The sequence below is a fragment of the Canis lupus genome, chromosome 12 (genome assembly GCF_011100685.1).
Source record: "Canis lupus familiaris isolate Mischka breed German Shepherd chromosome 12, alternate assembly UU_Cfam_GSD_1.0, whole genome shotgun sequence".
Classification (NCBI taxonomy): domain Eukaryota; kingdom Metazoa; phylum Chordata; class Mammalia; order Carnivora; family Canidae; genus Canis; species Canis lupus.
Genome location: NC_049233.1, coordinates 22053825 through 22072718, shown reverse-complemented (window position 1 = coordinate 22072718; position 18894 = coordinate 22053825). Strand labels below are relative to the sequence as shown.

General features: G+C 36.7%; 1 protein-coding gene across 2 annotated transcripts in view; it reads right to left on the bottom strand.

Annotated features, from left to right (window-relative positions):
• TINAG (tubulointerstitial nephritis antigen) overlaps positions 1-18894 on the bottom strand; it is a 92411-nt gene that overhangs the window by 43763 nt on the left and 29754 nt on the right. The window contains exons 6-10 of one of the 2 annotated variants that reach the window (XM_038554351.1): positions 17957-18107; positions 15472-15652; positions 13967-14012; positions 10371-10494; positions 1799-1919 (exon numbers count right to left, since the gene is read on the bottom strand). In XM_038554351.1, coding sequence (XP_038410279.1) covers positions 1916-1919; positions 10371-10494; positions 13967-14012; positions 15472-15652; positions 17957-18107 — 506 coding nt within the window. In that variant the 3' untranslated portion in view covers positions 1799-1915. Of the gene's footprint in view, positions 1-1798; positions 1920-10370; positions 10495-13966; positions 14013-15471; positions 15653-17956; positions 18108-18894 lie in introns of those variants that run through there. The other variant, XM_038554350.1, reaches the window with a different exon arrangement.

The window sequence follows — 18894 nt, the reverse complement described above, 5'->3', positions numbered from 1 at the left end:
AAATTACAATATAAATGTTATTAAAAAGATAATAGGAGATAGAGGGCAAGCTGGCAGAGGAGCAGGGGCCTCCCCTCACCCGGCCGCACCACCTCGCTAGGTAACTTCCAAACCGTCCTGCACACCTACGGTTCGACCTGAGATTTAAAGAGAGAAACTGGAACGCTACAGAGAGAAGGGTTTGCGCTTCTAACAAGGTAGGAAAGAGGAAAAATAAAATAAAAAAAAATCCAGTGGGTATTCTTTTAAGAAGAATCTTAAGGAAGGCGGAAGCCCCCGGGACAGGAGAGCTCAGCCCCTGAGAAGTGGGATCTTTAAAAATCCACGGATTTCTCCCGGAGGGAAAGGCGCTCAATGGGGAACCCGGGCAGGACTGCAGGAGGGCGGTGGGGCCCCCAGCCTCCCGGGGTCACTAACAGAGGAGATGCTCCAGGGGGAGCGCCCCACACCCCGGGGCCCAGCGCGGTAAAGGGCTGGAGTGCCCGGGGGGCCTCGGGGAGAAGCCGGGGGTCGGGGGGGGGGCTCCGGGTGGAGGGGGCTGCGCCCTGCTGCCTTCGGGAGCCGCGGCCTCAGGTGCGATGTCAGTGGCGCAGGCCCCGAGCCCAGGGCGCCAGGGGACACAACGGAGAACCTGCGCTCCCCCACCCCCTGGGACGGGAGGAGGCAGGGAGGGCCCAGGACAGCGGGGAGGCTCCCGCCGCCCTACGCTTCGGAGCTGTGCAGGTCAGCGCCCCCCCGCCCCGCCCTGGGGCGTCCAGGCCCCTGCGGACTGGGTGGGAGCTGCGGTGGATACTGCAGGAGCTGACTCCAGGGCTGGAGGGCTGGCCGCCGCCAGTGGGGTTGTTCCTCCTGGTGTCACCCTGTGCCTGGGAGGGGCGGGGCGCCAGAGGACAGGGTCCTCAGGGGGTAAACAGCTCCCACTGAGCCCGGCACCTGGCAGAGGGCAGGGCAGCTCCCCCAGGTTCACACACCTGAGAGTCAGCACAGCAGCTCCTCCCCCAGAAGACCAGCTGGAAGGACAGGGGAAGAGCAGGTTCTGGACCCAGCTTCACTGGAAAGCTCCAGGGGAAGTGGAGGGATTTACAGTATATACAACTAGAGGGTACCCCTCTTTTTTCCCCTTTTTTCCAGTACTCATTTTTATATCAGACTAAAAACTTCCAATATTTTTTCTCTTTTCCCACCTTAACTACAATATTTTACCACCTCTTCATTTTGAAGTTTCTTCCTTTTTGACTTTCGTATTTCTAGAATTACATGTCTTAGATATATTTTCCACTTCTAGATTCCCTTCAACATACTCAACTTAATTTTGGCAGATATACGAGATATGGTTTTTGTTTTGTTTTGTTTTGTGTTTTGTGTTTTCTCTGCCTCATTTTGTTCTACACTGGTGGAAGTTGATCCCTTCTAAAACATGACCAGCATGCACCCAGAACCAAGTGGTATATCATACTGGTTCATTCTGTGAGATTACTCATTCCCATTCTGCCCCACTCTTTTATGGCATTTATGTTTTGGTGGTCAATGTTGGAGTTTTCTACAAGTATTTCTGGTTTATATAAATTTGGGAGTGAGCATCTTCTAACATACAGAACTTAATACACTCAGAACCAATAGGATCACCCTCTAGGACCCCTCAGGTAGAGGACATTCTCCTTCCACTACAACTTCATCACCACCACCAATTCCCAGCCCCCCCCCCCGCTTTTTACTTCACCTTTTTTTTTTCTCTTTTTCCTCTTTACTTTTGCTTTTTTCTTTTCTTTTTTTCTTTTTTTCTTCTTCTTTGGGATTCTTGGCCTTTTATTTTTTACTACTTTGCTTTAAAATTTTGTTTTTTGCTTTAGCAGTCCTTTTGTTTTATTTCATTCTGATCTTTGTTTTCATTTTTGGGTCTCTGATCTTGTCAGAATCACCTAGGGTAAAATTTACTTAGGTCATGGTTGATATTCTTGACACGGCCCACTCATACAGCCACTCTGCTCTGAGCAAAATGACTAGAAGGAAGAACTCACCACAAAATAAGGAATCAGAAACAGTACTCTCTGCCACAGAGTTACAGAATATGGATTACAATTCAACATCAGAAAGCCAATTCAGAAGCACTATTATAAAGCTACTGGTGGCTCTAGAAAAAAAAGGCATAAAGGATTCAAGAGACTTCATGACTTCAGAATTTAGATCTAATCAGGCCAAAATTAAAAATCAATTAAATGAGATGGAATCCAAACTGGAGGTCCTAACTACGAGGGTTAATGAGATGGAAGAAAGAGTGATTGACAAAGAAGACAAGTTTATGGAAGGAAGGAAGCTAAGGCAAAACGAGAAAAACAATGAAAAGACCAAGAGGAAAGGTTAAGGGAAATAAATGATAGCCTCAGAAGGAAGAATTTACATATAATTGGGGTTCCAGAAAACGCTGAGAGGGCCAGAGGGCCAGAAAGCACATTTGAACAAATCATAGCTGAGAACTTCCCTAATTTGGGGAGGGAAACAGGCATTCAGATCCAGGAGATAGAGAGGTCCCCCCAACCAAAAATCAATAAAAACATTCCACACCTTGATATTTAATAGTGAATCTCGCAAATTCCAAGGAAAAAGAGAAAATCCTTAAAGCAGAAAGAGAAAAGAGATCCCTAACTTATCTGGGGAGAAATATTAGATTAATAGCAGACCTCTCCACAGAGACCTGGCAGGCCAGAAAGGGCTGGCAGGATATATTCAGGGTCCTAAATGAGAAGAACATGCAGCCAAGAAAACTATATCCAGAAAGGCTCTCATTCAGAAGAGAAGGATAAATAAAGAGCTTCCAAGATAGGTAGAAACTGAAAAAATATGTGACCACCAAACCAGCTCTGCAAGAAATATTAAGGGGGACTCTGTAAAAAAAAAGGAAGCCCAAAGAAATAATCGACAAAACAGGGACTGAATAGGTATTACAATGACACTAAATTCATATCTTTCAATAATTACTCTAAACATGAGTGGGCTGGGATCCCTGGGTGGCGCAGCGGTTTGGCGCCTGCCTTTGGCCCAGGGCACGATCCTGGAGACCCCGGATCGAATCCCACATCAGGCTCCCGGTGCATGGAGCCTGCTTCTCCCTCTGCCTGTGTCTCTGCCTCATTCTCTCTCTCTCTCTCTGTGTGACTATCACAAATAAATAAAAATTTAAAAAAATCAATTAAACATGAGTGGGCTAAATGATCCCATCAAAAGATGCAGGGTTTCAGACTGGATAAGAAAGCAAAACCCATCTATTTGCTGTCTACAAAAGACTCATTTTAGACCTAAAGACACCTACAGCCTGAAAATGAAAGGTTGGAGAACCATTTACCTTTCAAATGGTCCTCAAAAGAAAGCTGGGGTAGCAAGCCTTAGATAAATTAAAGTTTATCCCAAAGACTGTAATAAGAAATGAAGAGGGACATTATATAATACTTAAAGGGTCTATCCAACAAGAAGACTTAACAATCATGAATATTTATGCCCCTAATGTGGAAGCTTCCAAGTATATCAATTAATTAATAACCAAAGTAAAGACATACTTAGATAATAATACACTTATACTGGGAGACTTCAACATGGTGCTTTCTGCAAATGACATATCTTATAAGCACAGCAGCACCAAAGAAACAAGGACTTTAAATTATACACTGGACCAGATGGATTTCACAGATATATACAGAACTTTCCATCCAAACACAACTGAATGCACATTCTTCTCAAGTGCACATGGAACTTTCTCCAGAATAGACCACACATACTGGGTCACAAATCAGGTCTCAGCTGATACCAAAAGATTGGGATTGTCCCCTGCATATTCTCAGACCACAATGCTTTGAAACTAAAATTCAATCACAAGAAGAAATTTGGAAGAAACCCAAACACGTGGAAGTTGAAGAGCATCTTACTAAAGGATGGCTGTATTAACCAGGATATTAGAGAAGAATTAAAAAGATTCATGGAAACTAATGAAAATGAAGATACAACCATTCAGAATCTTGGGGATATAGCAAAAGCAGCCCTGAAAGGGAAATACATCGCAATACAAGCATCCCTCAAAAAATTGGAAGAAACTCAAATACACTAACTTTGCACCTAAAGGAACTGGAGAAAGAACAGCAATTAAAACCTACACCAAGCAAAAGAAGAGAGACAATAAAGATTCGAGCAGAACTCAATGAAATAGAGACCCAAAGAACTGTAGAACAAATCAACAAAACCAGGAGTTGGTTCTTTGAAAGAATTAATAAGATAGATAAACTATTAGCCAGCCTTATTAAAAACAAGAGAGAAAGGATTCAAATTAATAAAGTCATGAATGAAAGAGGATATATCACAAACAATACCATGGAATTACAAACGATTTTTAAAATGTATTATGAGCAGCTATACGCAAATAAATTAGGCAATCTAGAAGAAATGGATGCATTAATGGAAAACCATAAATTACCAAAACTGGAACAGGAAGAAATAGAAAACCTGAACAGGCCAATAACCAGGGAGGAAATTGAAGCAGTCATCAAAAACCTCCCACCAAGACATAAAAGTCCAGGGCCAGATGGCTTCCCAGAGGAATTCTATCAAGCATTTAAAGAAGAAATAATACCTATTCTACTAATGCTGTTCCAAAAGATACAAAGGGATGGAATACTTCCAAACTCATTTTATGAGGCCAGCATCACCTTAATTCTAAAACCAAAGATCCCATCAAAAAGGAGAATTATAGACCAATATCCCTGATGAACACAGATGCAAAAATTCTAAAACAAGATACTAGCCAATAGGATCCAACAGTACATTAAAAAAAATTATTCACCATGAACAAGTGGGATTTATCCCCAGAATGCAAGGGTGGTTCAACGCTCATAAAATAATCAATGTGATAGATCACATCAACAAGAGAAAAAATAAGAACCATATGATCCTCTCAATAGATGCAGAGAAAGCATTTGACAAAATACAGCATCCATTCCTGATCAAAGCTCTTCAGAGTGTAGGGATAGAAGGAACATTCCTCAATATCTTAAAAGTCATCTATGAAAAGCCCACAGCAAATATCATTCTCAATGGGGAAAAACTGAGAGCCTTTCCCCTAAGATCAGGAACACGACAGGGATGTCCACTCTCACCACTGCTATTCACCATAGTAGAAGTCCTAGCCTCAGCAATCAGACAACAAAAAGACATTAAAGGCATTCAAATTGGCAAAGAAGAAGTCAAACTCTCCCTCTTCGCAGATGACATGATACTAATATATCGAAAACTCAAAAGACTCCACCCGAAGATTGCTAGAACTCATACAGCAATTTGGCAATGTGGCAGGATACAAAATCAATGCCCAGAAATCAGTGGCATTACTATGCACTAACAATGAGACTGAAGAAAGAGAAATTAAGGAATCAATTCAATTTACAATTGCACCCAAAAGCATAAAATACCTAGGAATAAACCTAACCAAAGAGGTAAAGGATCTATACCCTAAAATCTACAGAACACTTCTGAAAGAAATTGAGGAAGACACAAAGAGATGGAAAAATATTCCATGCTCAGGGATTGGAACAATTAATATTGTGAAAATGTCAATGCTACCCAGGGCAATTTACACATTTAATGCAATCCCTATCAAAATACCATGCACTTTCTTCAGAGAATTGGAACAAATAATCTTAAAATTTGTGTGGAATCAGAAAAGATCCTAAATAGCTAGGGGAATATTGAAGAAAAAAAAAAAAAAAAAAACAGAGCAGGGCCATCACAATGCTGGATTTCAAGTTGTACTACAAAGCTGTGATCATCAAGACAGTGTGGTACTGGCACAAAAAGAGACACATAGATCAATGAACCCAGAAATGGTCCCTCAACTCTATGGTCAACTAATATGTGACAAAGCAGGAAAGACAATCCACCGGAAAAAGGAGAGTCTCTTCAATAAATGGTGCTGGGAAAATTGGACAGCCATGTGCAGAAGAATGAAACTCGACCATTCTCTTACACCAGACACAAAGATAAACTCAAAGTGTATGAAAGATCTAAGTGTGAGACAAGAATCCATCAAAATCCTAGAGGAGAACACAGGCAACACCCTTTTTGAACTTGACCACAGCAACTTCTTGCAAGATACATCTATGAAGGCAAGGGAAGCAAAAGCAAAAATGAACTATTGGGACTTAATCAAGATAAAGAGCTTCTGCACAGCAAAAGAAACAGTCTACAAAACTAAAAGACAACCTACAGAATGGGAGAAGATATTTGCAAATGACCTATCAGATAAAGGGCTTGTATCCAAGATCTATAAAGAACTTATTAAACTCAACAGCAAAGAAACAAACAATCCAATCATGAAATGAGCAAAAGACATGAACAGAAATTCCACCAAAGACCCACACATGGCCAACATGCATATGAGAAAATGCTCTGCATCACTTGCCATCAGGGAGATACAAATCAAAACCACAATGAGATACCACCTCACACCAGTGAGAATGGTGAAAATTAACAAGACAGGAAACAACAAATGTCAGAGAGGATGTGGAGAAAAGGGAACCCTCTTACACTGTTGGTGGGAATGTGAACTGGTGTAGCCACTCTGGAAAACTGTGTGGAGTTTCCTCGAAGGGTTAAAAATAGATCTGCCCTACCACCCAGCAATTGCACTGCTGGGGATTTACCCCAAAGATACAGATGCAGTGAAAAACTGAGACACCTGCACCCTAATGTTTATAGCAGTGATGTCCACAATAGCCACACTATGGAAGGAGCCTAGGTGTCCATCAAAAGATGAATAGAGGGCAGCCCAGGTGGCTCAGTGGTTTCACACCTTCAGGACAGGGTGTGATCCTGGAGACCTGGGATCGAGTCCCGCGTCGGGCTCCCTGCATGGATCCTGCTTCTCCCTCTGCCTGTGTCTCTGCCTCTCTCTCTCTCTGTGTCTCTCATGAATAAATAAATAAAATCTTTAAAAAGAAAAAAGATGAATGGATAAAGAAGCTGTGGTCTATGTATACAATAGAATATTAGTCATTAGAAATGATGAATACCCACCATTTGCTCCAATGTGGATAGAACTGGAGGGTATTATGCTGAGTGAAGTAAGTCAATCAGAGAAGGACAAACATTATATGGTTTCATTCATCCAGGGAATATAAAAAATAGTGAAAGGGATTAAAGGGGAAAGGAGAGAAAATGAGTGGGAAATATCAGAGACAGAGAATATAAGAGACTCATTATTCTGGGAAACTAACAAGGGGTAGTGGAAGGGGAGGTGGGTGGAGGGATGGGGTAACTCGGGTGATGGGCACTGTGGGGAGCACTTGATGGGATAAGCACTGTGTGTTATATGTTGGCAAATCAAACTTCAATAACAAAAATATACAAAAATAAGCTAACCTAAAAAAAAGATAATAGGAGATATAGAAGATACAATATGTAATAGTATGTTCTTTAAAAAGTGAATATATTTAATTCAAGGATGGAAGAAACAAGATTAGTATGAGTATATCAATTGAAAAAGTTATATCATGTCTAAGGAAATAAAAACATTTGCTTAGCTAGAGATTTTTCTGCAGGAAAACTCAATGCCAGAAACACTAGAGCAACATCCTCAAAGTTCTGAAGTTTCTGTAGTACCAGAATTTTATAGCTAATGTTATTCTTGAATTAAAGGAAAACAGACACTTTCTCAAACATGTAAGAAATTAAGGACCACAGGCATTAAGAGTCCTTTTTGATTAAAAAAAAAAAAAAAAGAGTTGCTGGAAAACAATTCAACAAAATAAGTGTTAAAAATTAAACTCAAGGACAGAAAAGCCATCACAAAAATATTTGCTTATCATTGACTCTACAATAAACAACTATTAATATTATGGCTTCAGAGCAGAATGCAAATTCTATAATCCTATAATATATAAAAATCATAATATTCTAATAAATATAAGGTATGAAAGGAGGAGATGTGAGGAGAAGTATAAAAATGATAAATTTCTTCAGTTTGTTAAGAAATCAATAGATATAGGAGCTCCAGGGTGGCTCAGTCTATTGGGTGTCTGCCTTTAGCTCAGATCATGATTTCAGGGTCCTGAGATTAAACCCCCTCCCTGCTCAGGCTTCCTGCCCAGTGGGGAGTCTGGATCTCCCTTTGCACTTCCCACACACATACTTGTGCTCTCCCTCTCTGTCTCAAATAAATAAATAAAATCTTTTTTAAAATGAGTCAATAGATATAATCTTAAATGGAAATACACAGTTAAAAATGATTTATTGCTCCCACCTATAGTTCTCTTAAAGTATTTTTTTTTTTTCTGAAGTGTGGAGGGTTCTTTCAGGAACTAGCATTCCTTTTGTTAAAGAACCAAATATATCTCATTTCATTAAATTCAACTAAAAATAACCTGAACATTAGCATTTTAAAATATCATTATCTATTGTCTTTCTATTTTCATTTGTCTCTCTTTTCATCAACAGAGAAACAGACTTACTTGCTTTCACATGCTTTTCACTAAATATTAATAATGATTGTGTGAGCTTAATATAATTTGGGATGATTTTTTTAACTATCTTCTTTCTAGGTAATATATTCTTATGAGCATATATGGACTGTATATGAATTTAGTGAGTATATATAGATTTTTATTTTTTAAGTGATACTTTTTAAAAATTTAAGGCAAACATATTGTTCCATATAACCTAAAATGTAGGGTAATGGGAAACTATCTTAGGCCCCAGAAGAGTGATACTGAGTGACCAAAGCAGTACAGAATTAACCATTAAAATGGAAAAACAAACAGCCAGTGTTTAGAGGAATATTGAGAACTGTCATTCTTATATACTGCTAATGAATACTTTAGCAAAATTTTCTTTGTTATAAAATTGTAGGTACTTCCATATCTCGTTTTTTTGAAATATATTTAATTATCTAGCCATCTCTCTCTCTCTCTCTCTCTCTCTCTCTCTCTCTCTCTCTCCAGCTATACACCTAGGAGAAATGAAAAATACTTCAAACTCTCAAGAAAGGTTCTTTCTGGATAGTGAAATTGTCTTTACACTTTTTCCTCATCTGTAGTTTCTCAGTATCCTACATTAACTTGAAATGCCATGTATTTCCATTCTAAGATACACATATTTTCACATGCCTAAAATCAAGACAAGTCATAAAATGAGTATCTTAGATTCAATGAAATATGGTAATTTTGTAATTGAAATATAAGAGTAATGGGATGTCTGGGTGGCTCAGCGGTTGAGCGTCTGCCTTTGGCCCAGGGCATGACTCCAGGATCCGGGATCGAGTCCCACATGGGACTCCTTGCAGGGAGCCTGCTTCTCCCTCTGCCTGTGTCTCTGCCTCTTTCTTTCTCTGTGTGTGTCTCTCATGAATAATAAATATAATACTTTTTAAAAAAAAAGAAATATAAGATTATTTAAAATAAAGGTGGGATGACTACTGAAGAGATATCACAGAAGATAACTATCTACATACCCTAGAACTGACTCAGAACGTCTCAAAGATCAATAAGAAGAAAGCAGAGATTTGGTTGGAGTTGAGATTACTTTTGTACAAGCTCAACCAAATTTAAACAGGAAAGACTTGTTCAATGAGACAAAGTCATTTACCATGATGGCAAAGTGAGAAAAGTGAGGGTTTAAAACGATGGAAATTTAAGAAAAAGACCCAGAAAACTTTCCTGTAGCATTTCATTTGAATTGGACTGAGACATTAGGAGAAAGAGCCTAAAGGTGGAGCAGAGTTAGAATGAGTTGGAGAAGACACTAGGGAAAGTAGTTTCAGGTGACCACACTCTTCTTGTGAGCATGGTCTTATTTGTGAAACTACTTATTTACTTTTGAAATGCAACCCAATTTTGAACTATTTCCTGCCCTGGTAGAGATGAATGTATTTTACTCACAATTTGAAAAGTGTAATTTCTATAAGACGTGCAGAAATAAAAAAAAATTCTTGTGCTGAAATAAAGGTGACCCTATTCCTTTTTCCTGATTAATCACTACCAGTCATAATTCCATCTAAAATCTTCTTCCCAAATCCTTATATACTTGAATTTGTACCCTTCCCCTGCTTATGCCACATACAGAACTTATTCCAATAATATATTTCCCTTACCCTTAAAATAGATTTCTAGGACACACTCAAGTGAGAGATAGGAAATGGTCATCTTTTCCAGAATACTGAGTTACCCTTTAACCAGACTTTAAAATAATGACTATATAGTGCCAAAGTTTGGATAATCTTTAATTTGTATGGAATTCTCTCCTACCAAGGAGAATTCTGGCACTTGCATGCACTCTATACATGTATGTTCAGTTTCATTTTCCAAAAGCATTAAATGAAGATTTTAAAGAAATTGCCTTACCCAGTGAGTTTGACAGCATGTGTCTGAAGCTTTTGATATTTTCTTGATTCTTCATTTGTTCTGGTAATGTGTCTATATATCCCTGTCTTATAATGGAAGAAATCTTCATGGACTTGCATTATGGCTAAAATAAAACCCAACATAATAAAACAGTTTTAAACAAATCTCTTTAAAAATCTTTATTTAAAAAAATCTCTATAAATTCTCACAGAACAATCAGTGGTTAAATTGCCAGGAGGAGAATCTAAGAAGGGACTTTGCAATTCAACTTAATTTTCTTTCCTACTTGATTTAATTGCTGCAATACTTGTTTGTTGTTTTTCTCTTATAAAAACAGCTTTTAGCCACTTAGAATATTACTTAAGTATACATTATATCTTTAAAACACCATCTATTCTTAATTGACAGAAGCACTATTACCAGAAATTGAGACCCTTGCAGAGAAGCCCCACTGCACTTGGCTACTGATTGCTGTTTATCTATTAACCTTGGACTTCACCATGAGCCTCTTAAAACTACAATTAAGCTAACAGTGAAGGGTGAACCTGGCAAACAGGGCTTAATGCAATTGTCCTTAATCCTTGGAAGTAAATACAAACCTTTCCTTGGTGAGTTTGAATAAAAAGCAAACCTTTGGCAAAAGAATACTCTGACAAAATTCCATTCTCCTGGCTCTCAAGAGGTAAGCCACTGTTGCATTCTTTTTTTTTTTTTTTTTTTTTGAATATTTTTTGTTGGAGTTCGATTTGACAACATATAGTATAACACCCATTGCTCATTCTGTCAAGTGCCCCCCTCAGTGCCTGTCACCCAGTCACTCCAACCCCCCCACCCACCTCCCCTTCCACTACCCCTTGTTCCTTTCCGAGAGTTAGGAGTCTCTCATGTTCTGTCACCTGCTCTGATTTTTCCCACTCATTTTCTCTCCTTTCCCCTATAATCTCTTTCACTATTTTTTATATTCCCCGTATGAGTGAAACCAAGAGCTTATACATCATAAAGCTCTCCTTCATTCCCTTATCTTGATTACTTCTTTTCTGTATCATGTGCTGCTCTATGGAAGGGCTTAGACAATTCAGGGTGAAGACTTTAAACTTGTAGAAGACATAAATTTAAAATATTTCTAGGTGGGACTAGATAAGTATACCTTGATAGGTACACATGCTTGTCTGTATTAGTTTGACATGCTTTTTAAATAAAATAAAAACTAAGGTCATAAGCATTTGATAGATCCTAAAATTAAGCTTCTATTCCCAAGTCAAATACAACTTTTTCATGTCCCACCTTTTATTTTCTTTTTTAATGTTTCATGCTTTTTCTGATGCCATTTAAATATTCTCGAAAGAGGTCAAATCTTCTTTATCTACTTCAAAATATATTCCTTCCAAAATAAATAAATAAAATGAAGTAAAATAAAATACATTCCCATAGGATTTTAAGAATTTATGTAACTGTAATTTATGCAGATCTTACTTTGCTCTCATTTCAGCACCTAAACTTATTTTTAATTCTACAGATTTTAGAAGAATGCACACAGTGCTATTTATCCAGCATTCTATAGCCTTTTACACTCTTTTGTACTGAAAGAGGAGAAAATGCTCTATGTTTGCCCAGGCAATGCTGTGCAGACAAACACATTGCATCTACAGCAGGATGAGTCAACCAGCTCTTACATAAGTGTGAAGATACTGCTAGTGGTTTTTCTCCTCTATAGAACCATTGACCCCTTCAGCTCTTCTCAACTCTCCCTAAGAACCATGAATGCGTCATTGCTGAGAAACACTGACAACTGAAGAAGTGTGGGACAGAGACCATAATAATTAACTTGAAGGGGGCTCCTTCCTTCAGTTTCTGACACCAAAACAGACTTGATGAGTTTATAAAGCTATAACTACATAAGTAACTGTAGCGCAACTTTACTTTTGGAAAACTGCAGCAAACTTACTAAACAGAATGTAACAAGGCTGAGGGCAGAATGGAGCCCATCTTGATTACAGCTCTATCTCCTGCTCCTGGTTCAGGCTGGCAGGGGGTATATTCTTGACACCCATGTTGAATAATTTGAATTTCAACTTTCCTATTTTAAAATGTTTATTTTTGATTCTTACCATGATTTCCCATTTTGATTATTTTTTATTCATTATGTGAAATTCATAAGCATTTAAGTACTTGACCATAAAATAAACCTAAGGAGCTCTCAATTTAAAGAATTATGATCCAAATTTCTTCTGAGTGATTAAGAGAGAAAGACATTTCAAACAGTACCACAATGACTTGAAGATTCAGAGAGCTTAAGTAATTCACTCAGTCATTTAAGTAGCAAATGTCAAAGATGGAATTTTAAATTCAGCCTTGACTTCCAATGCCTGTGTTCCTTTAAATTTGTCGCACGAACTTAACTTACTGAAGCATGCATGTAAATTACACATGAATCCCTCAGTCTTATAAGAGCCAATTAAAATTACATAATTATAAGGGGAAAAGATTCTCATTTGTTCATTTTTTTTAAGATTCCAGGATTTCTAGAATTAAATTCAGAACATGTTTAGTGTAAGCTTTGGTTTCTCAATAAATGTTAAGTGGTGATAATGATCAATAAAAATTCTCCCAATACAACTTTACAATCCATGGTTCCTGCTAGATGTTGAACCAATACTAATTAGGACAGCATTCAGAAAAGCAAAAGTAGATGTTGACTAATAATTCCTTAGGTATATATCAAATGTTTTAAATTTAATTTTGGTTAATTTAAATTTATTTGGTTCATCTCACTGCACAGATTTTGGATCTTTCAAGTGTTTGTACCCTGAATTTCCATTTTAGACCTTGCTGAGCTTGTTTTTCCATGTTCTTCAAGGCAGTGTTTAGTACAGGGAATACACTCTGTGAATTTTTCTCCATCCATTGCAGTGGTGAAAAATGAAATATTCAATAGATAAACAGAGGACCTATATATCATAGCTGATATCTTAAAAATCAAAGTCAATGTCAAGTTGGTATATTATTTTCTTATTTACTGTTAATTTACTATCCACAACACATTTACAAAGTTGATCAAAATAGAAGGCATTTTATAAAACACAAGGATTACCCTGGCTTACTTACTTATTTTGAGTTTATGGAAAAAGGAAAATATTTAGATTTTTTCTTTCTTTTTTTTTTTTTTTTTAGATTTTTTTCTATAGCTAAAGTTTGATTTTTTTTGATCCATTACCTATTCTCTTTAAAATGAAAGTGAGAAAACTTCTAATACTATGCATGATTCTTAAATACAACTGAAAAAATAAATGAGCTTCACCACTTACCATGTCATATTTGACTGTCTGTTTGGTCCATGATCACTTTCAGAAGGACTTAGCAGACTTCATCAAATGTGCCATTAATATTTAGGAATTCAATTTATGAATGTGTCTATCTACTTAAAATGGCAGATAATGAAGTTACTAGGTAAGCACATATCCTATAATTACACTGATCTTAGAACTGTTGAAACTTTATGAACACTTAAAGTTTTTCTTAAGCTCCTCTTGCATGAATTAAAATGTAATGTTGTTTATTAATGAAATAAAACACAACTATATTTCACCCAAGCTTACCTTGAACTGGTCCGTTTTGCATGATTTCTTTCATTATCTCAGTTTCCTTGAAGGGAAAATATCAATGAACATCATTATTGTTATCAGAACATACTAAAAATATTGTGTGGTGTATAATGTTAGGTGCTATATAATCTATTTAAGAATTATACAATCCAATGTGCCTTGAATGACCATTTATAATTTACTTTTAATCATGCCTTGAAATACTCACATGTGAAATACCACATTGATCAAGTTACTAGAGACAGGATGCACCCGTTTGTTTTATTGACTTCTACCACTGCTGGTAATTTTGGAATAAAGAGGAAATAAAGTAATAACTTTTTATGGTCACAAAGAAAAAATAATTAATTAAAACCATGTTTTAACAGTGGAGATTTGTGTCGTTTCCATTCTTTTGATCCCAAGAACAACCCCAGATGATGGTTTAGTGAGCTTCCTCAGTGTAGCTATACTATATAAGGATTTCTATGTTGTCGCCCACTGTGTGACACAACCCTCAGCAAAAAGGCAGATCATTCCCTTATTCATTCATTCATATATATGCATTGATCACAGAGTATATACGAAAAACTAGGACAGAAACAAATATTAACCCTGTAACTGTCCTCAAAGGATTTACATTTTGGTGGAGTAGATAGCACAACTAATTGCATTATGATATAATAAGTTCTACTATAGAGACAAGCACAAAGTTCCTAGGGATGGAACAAAAAAGGAAAATTAATACTATGTAGGAGTCAAGAAAAGTTCACAGACAAGATAAAGTTTTTATTGGGGCCGTGACCCATGTATGGGATTTTGCCAGATGGAAATAGGTGGGATAAGCACTTGGGTCAGAGGAATCATCACCTGGCTAAGTAGAGAAGCATTGAGAGCATGATGTATCTAGGGAGCAGACAGTAGTCCTATTTATCAAGTGCATTAGGAGCAGGTGGAGGGGTAGATGCAGGCAGGACAAGAGTCTGTAGAGGTAGTAGGTCAGAACCAAATCAAGCAAGACCTATATGCCATGGTAAGAATATTAAACCATAATATAAACCGTATAAGTAACTAGAAGTCACTGAAGGTTCAGATATTCTGAAAGTGAGGTCTGGGTAACACTGATATGATGCAGTAAAATTTGCCCAGGCTTTCAAAATGAAAAACTAGAATCTAAGAAGTCATTTTCCCATTAGGACTATATTTACTTCAATTATTTTGTGGAGTAAGACAAAGGATTGACACAATGAGCTACTACCACCAAAAAGTCAGGGAAAAAAGGTTTGATTTAGCTTTTATCTGTCAAGTATGTAAATATGTACCATAAAATCATTCATTCTGCTAATATTACAAAGATCAGAAATTGAGAGTCTTTAATGGACACTTTAAGATTATGAAAAAAATATATCTGAAACTAGAATTATTTTAGGATATAATAGTTTTTGAATAGTTTTAAGAACAGTAGAGCTATATCTTTTTGAGAAAGTTAACCATTGTTAATACTTGCCATTTAGACTTACATTGGACGAGACTCTGTATGGAGGAGAACATTGGTAGATCCTGTTCGATTTCTCAATGTTGTTGGGACATGGCTTTGTGGCATGCCGTTTTCCCCTCCCATCAGACCTACTTGCCATAGCACAGCCATAATTGGTAGCATTTTGGTCCTTGAAAAGTGGATAGCATGCATGGGATACCAGTCTATGAGGAATAAGCAAAGAAGGTAATACTTAGGAAGATGCCATAATATATCCTATGTGCCATTTTACTGAATTAAACATTTATAAATTTTCTCAACTCTTTACATGTGTACCTTTCAAAATGCAGATTAATTCCAACACACCAGTTCAATATATTATACTCTACTCTGACCCCTCATTTATATTATCATTTTAAAAAATCTTGTTTCAATCCATTTTAATAAATAATTTATCTACAGTATAGAATTTCCTAAAGATTAATTTTCTACAGTGACTGTCAATAAAATCTGTAGTAATATTAATAGGGGAAGGACTTCATTCTGCATTTATAACTATAATATAGAAAAGCTACATTTAATGTGAAAGAGAGGATTTTATTATTAGATGTGGTATTTTGCATAATTCTGTAAGTTTTATAATTAAAGCTGTTTTGTTTTGCCTTTATATTTTTATTGAGTTATAAGTACCTTCTCATAAGATTTCACTTATTATGTTTCTGTAGTTCATGATATTTCAGGAGAGATACTATACACTAATATAATATTAAAAGTTAATAGAGTAGAAAGATATGAGACACATATATTGCACAAAACAAACAGAATCATTTTCAGTTTCTGATTTTGAAACTGAACATAGACAAGTACAAATTATTTGGTACCAAAATTAACATCATTTATTTAATATAGAAGATCATAAGGAAAATAAACAATAAAAATTGATTTTATATATATTCAATTTGAATTAGCCATAGAAGTATCCAATAGGCTTGCTTCAGAAAAATTCAAGTGTTCAACCAAGTAAGAGAATCTGAGCAAGAAACATGATGAAAGCAAAGCCATTAAAGATTATACACACTTCAAAAAATTCTTGCATTAAACGTATTACTTTGGGATAATGAGTGCTATATATTGAATTGTGCCACCCCAAATTCATATGTTGAAGCCCTACCCCTTAACATGATGGTATTAGAAGGGGGCGTTTGAGAGATAATTAGCTTTAAATGAGGTGATGCAGGTGACATCCCACCTGGAATTAGTGCCTTTATAAGAAGGGGAAGAGATACTAGTACTCTCTGCCATGTAAGGACACAAGAAGAAGACAAGTGAGAAAAGGGCTTTCACCAGAACTAAATCAGCTACTATCTTGATCTTTGATTTCTCAGCCTCCAGAACTGTGAAATAAAGGCCTGGTGTTTAAGCTTTCCATCTATGGTATTTTGTTATGGTTACCTAAGCAAACCAATAAGATTTAGTTGAGTCTCAGTGTTAATTTATACTTCTAAGCCTTTAAAGAGTATTAATTTTTGTCATAGTACAAAACAGAAGCCAACCAAGCACTACTATACCAGAGAGGTATCAGCCTGAGTTGTTCATTCTAAGCACCATATTATTAAGCAAAATGTATGAACATTTATTTAAATAAATTTATTGCCACCCATCAATATCTAACATCCATGCTCTCATAGCACCTGACTGTTCTCTAGCAAACCTAGAGTACTCAGTGGATGATAAATGGATAGGTGAGCAGTATATATGTATATTACTGGTAATCAGCTGCAACTTCCTTACCCAAATAACCTAGCTTTTAAGTAGATTAGCTCTTATAGTAGATATGAGAATGCAGTAGGTATCAGACTACATGAGAGTATGAAAATATAGCCTGCCTTTTCCCATCAAATGGGTTGGTGACACTTAATGATGTTGATAAGCTGAGGCAAGTATAAATTATTTATTCATCTCAGTCTTTTTTTTTTTTTAGATTCTATTTATTCATTCATGAGAGACACAGAAAGAGAGACAGAGACACAGGCAGAGGGAGGAGAAGCAGGCTCCATGCAAGGAGCCTCATGTGGGACTTGATCCCAGGACTCCGGGATCACGCCCTGAGCCAAAGGCAAGTGCTCAAATGCTGAGCCACCCAGGCATCCCTATTCATCTCAGTCTTAATCTAATTTTTACCTGGAATTATCCATCTACCTGAGTAACTGAAAGGCTCAGCAGAGATATCAGCCTATCTATTCCCATTGGGACTCAGTAGAGTCGTTTGACTCAGAGCAACAAGACAATGCTTACTTAAGCCTTTCTATTAATTTAGTGAGGAATGTATACATGTTTCAAATAATTGCTTCCAATAGTTTATAATCTTAGTAGATAACAAGTATAGTGTATATTTAAATGTAATATACACATTTATCTAGGTGTAGCTTGTACATTTTTTAGTAAAAATCTTGCAATTTATTTTTTCTTTATTCTAACCCCGAACAGAACTCAAGAATCCTAGAAACGTATGTTGGGCAGCTATTTACCCACGTTTTCTCAGGAACCACCAAGCCCTATCAATGCTTCCACTATTGCATCCATGTCGGTTCTTGGCACAGCAAGAGATCAAATTCTGAGGGGACAGATTGGCTGTGTATCGACCATTGGACTGAATTGCTATTCGGTCAGCTGCCACACCTGTTTCAAATAGAATATTGATTAATATTCAAATGGTACATGTCATTTTTAATAATTTACATAGCTCTTTTTTGAATCCTAGTCTTTAGAACTTTATGTAATTTAAAATTAAAACCAATGTCATTAATGTATCTATATATTCCAGCAAAGTCAACTGGGTCATAATTTCATTCATAATTTTTATCCAATTTTGGTATTGCTCAATTGTCTTATCAACTTCAAAGACTTTTCTAGTCCATAGTTCCTTTCATGTTCTATACAATTATGAATTTTTCATTAAGAAGTCTGTCAAATGAAATTCTTTGAGGGCAAAAATCATATCTCATTTACATTTGTAACTCCTGTACCTCATGAAGTCACAGATAAATATATAACTTTTGAAATGAATGCAACTAAATGGAGGAAATTAGAAAAACTTATCATAGAAATACTAACTGGAAATTCATCATGTTAATCTGATATATTAGAATAAATTGAATCTTAGGTTTTTAAACTGGTATTTAGGTTGACCACTCAGAAAACCATTCAAAAGCTAATCTATTCTAATATGAATCTTATATCTAAAAACTACACAGCACACTTTTATCCTTACAATACTTTCGAAAATCATGATCCTAATCTTACTACATAGACATGGAATTCACCTTGTTTAGACTTGATATAAATTTATAACAATATACAATTTCCATGGTTGTTGGGATGCCTGAGTGGCTCGGCAGTTGAGCATCTGCCTTTGGCTCCAGGCATGATCCCAGAGCCCCGGGATCGCGTCCCACATCGGGCTTCC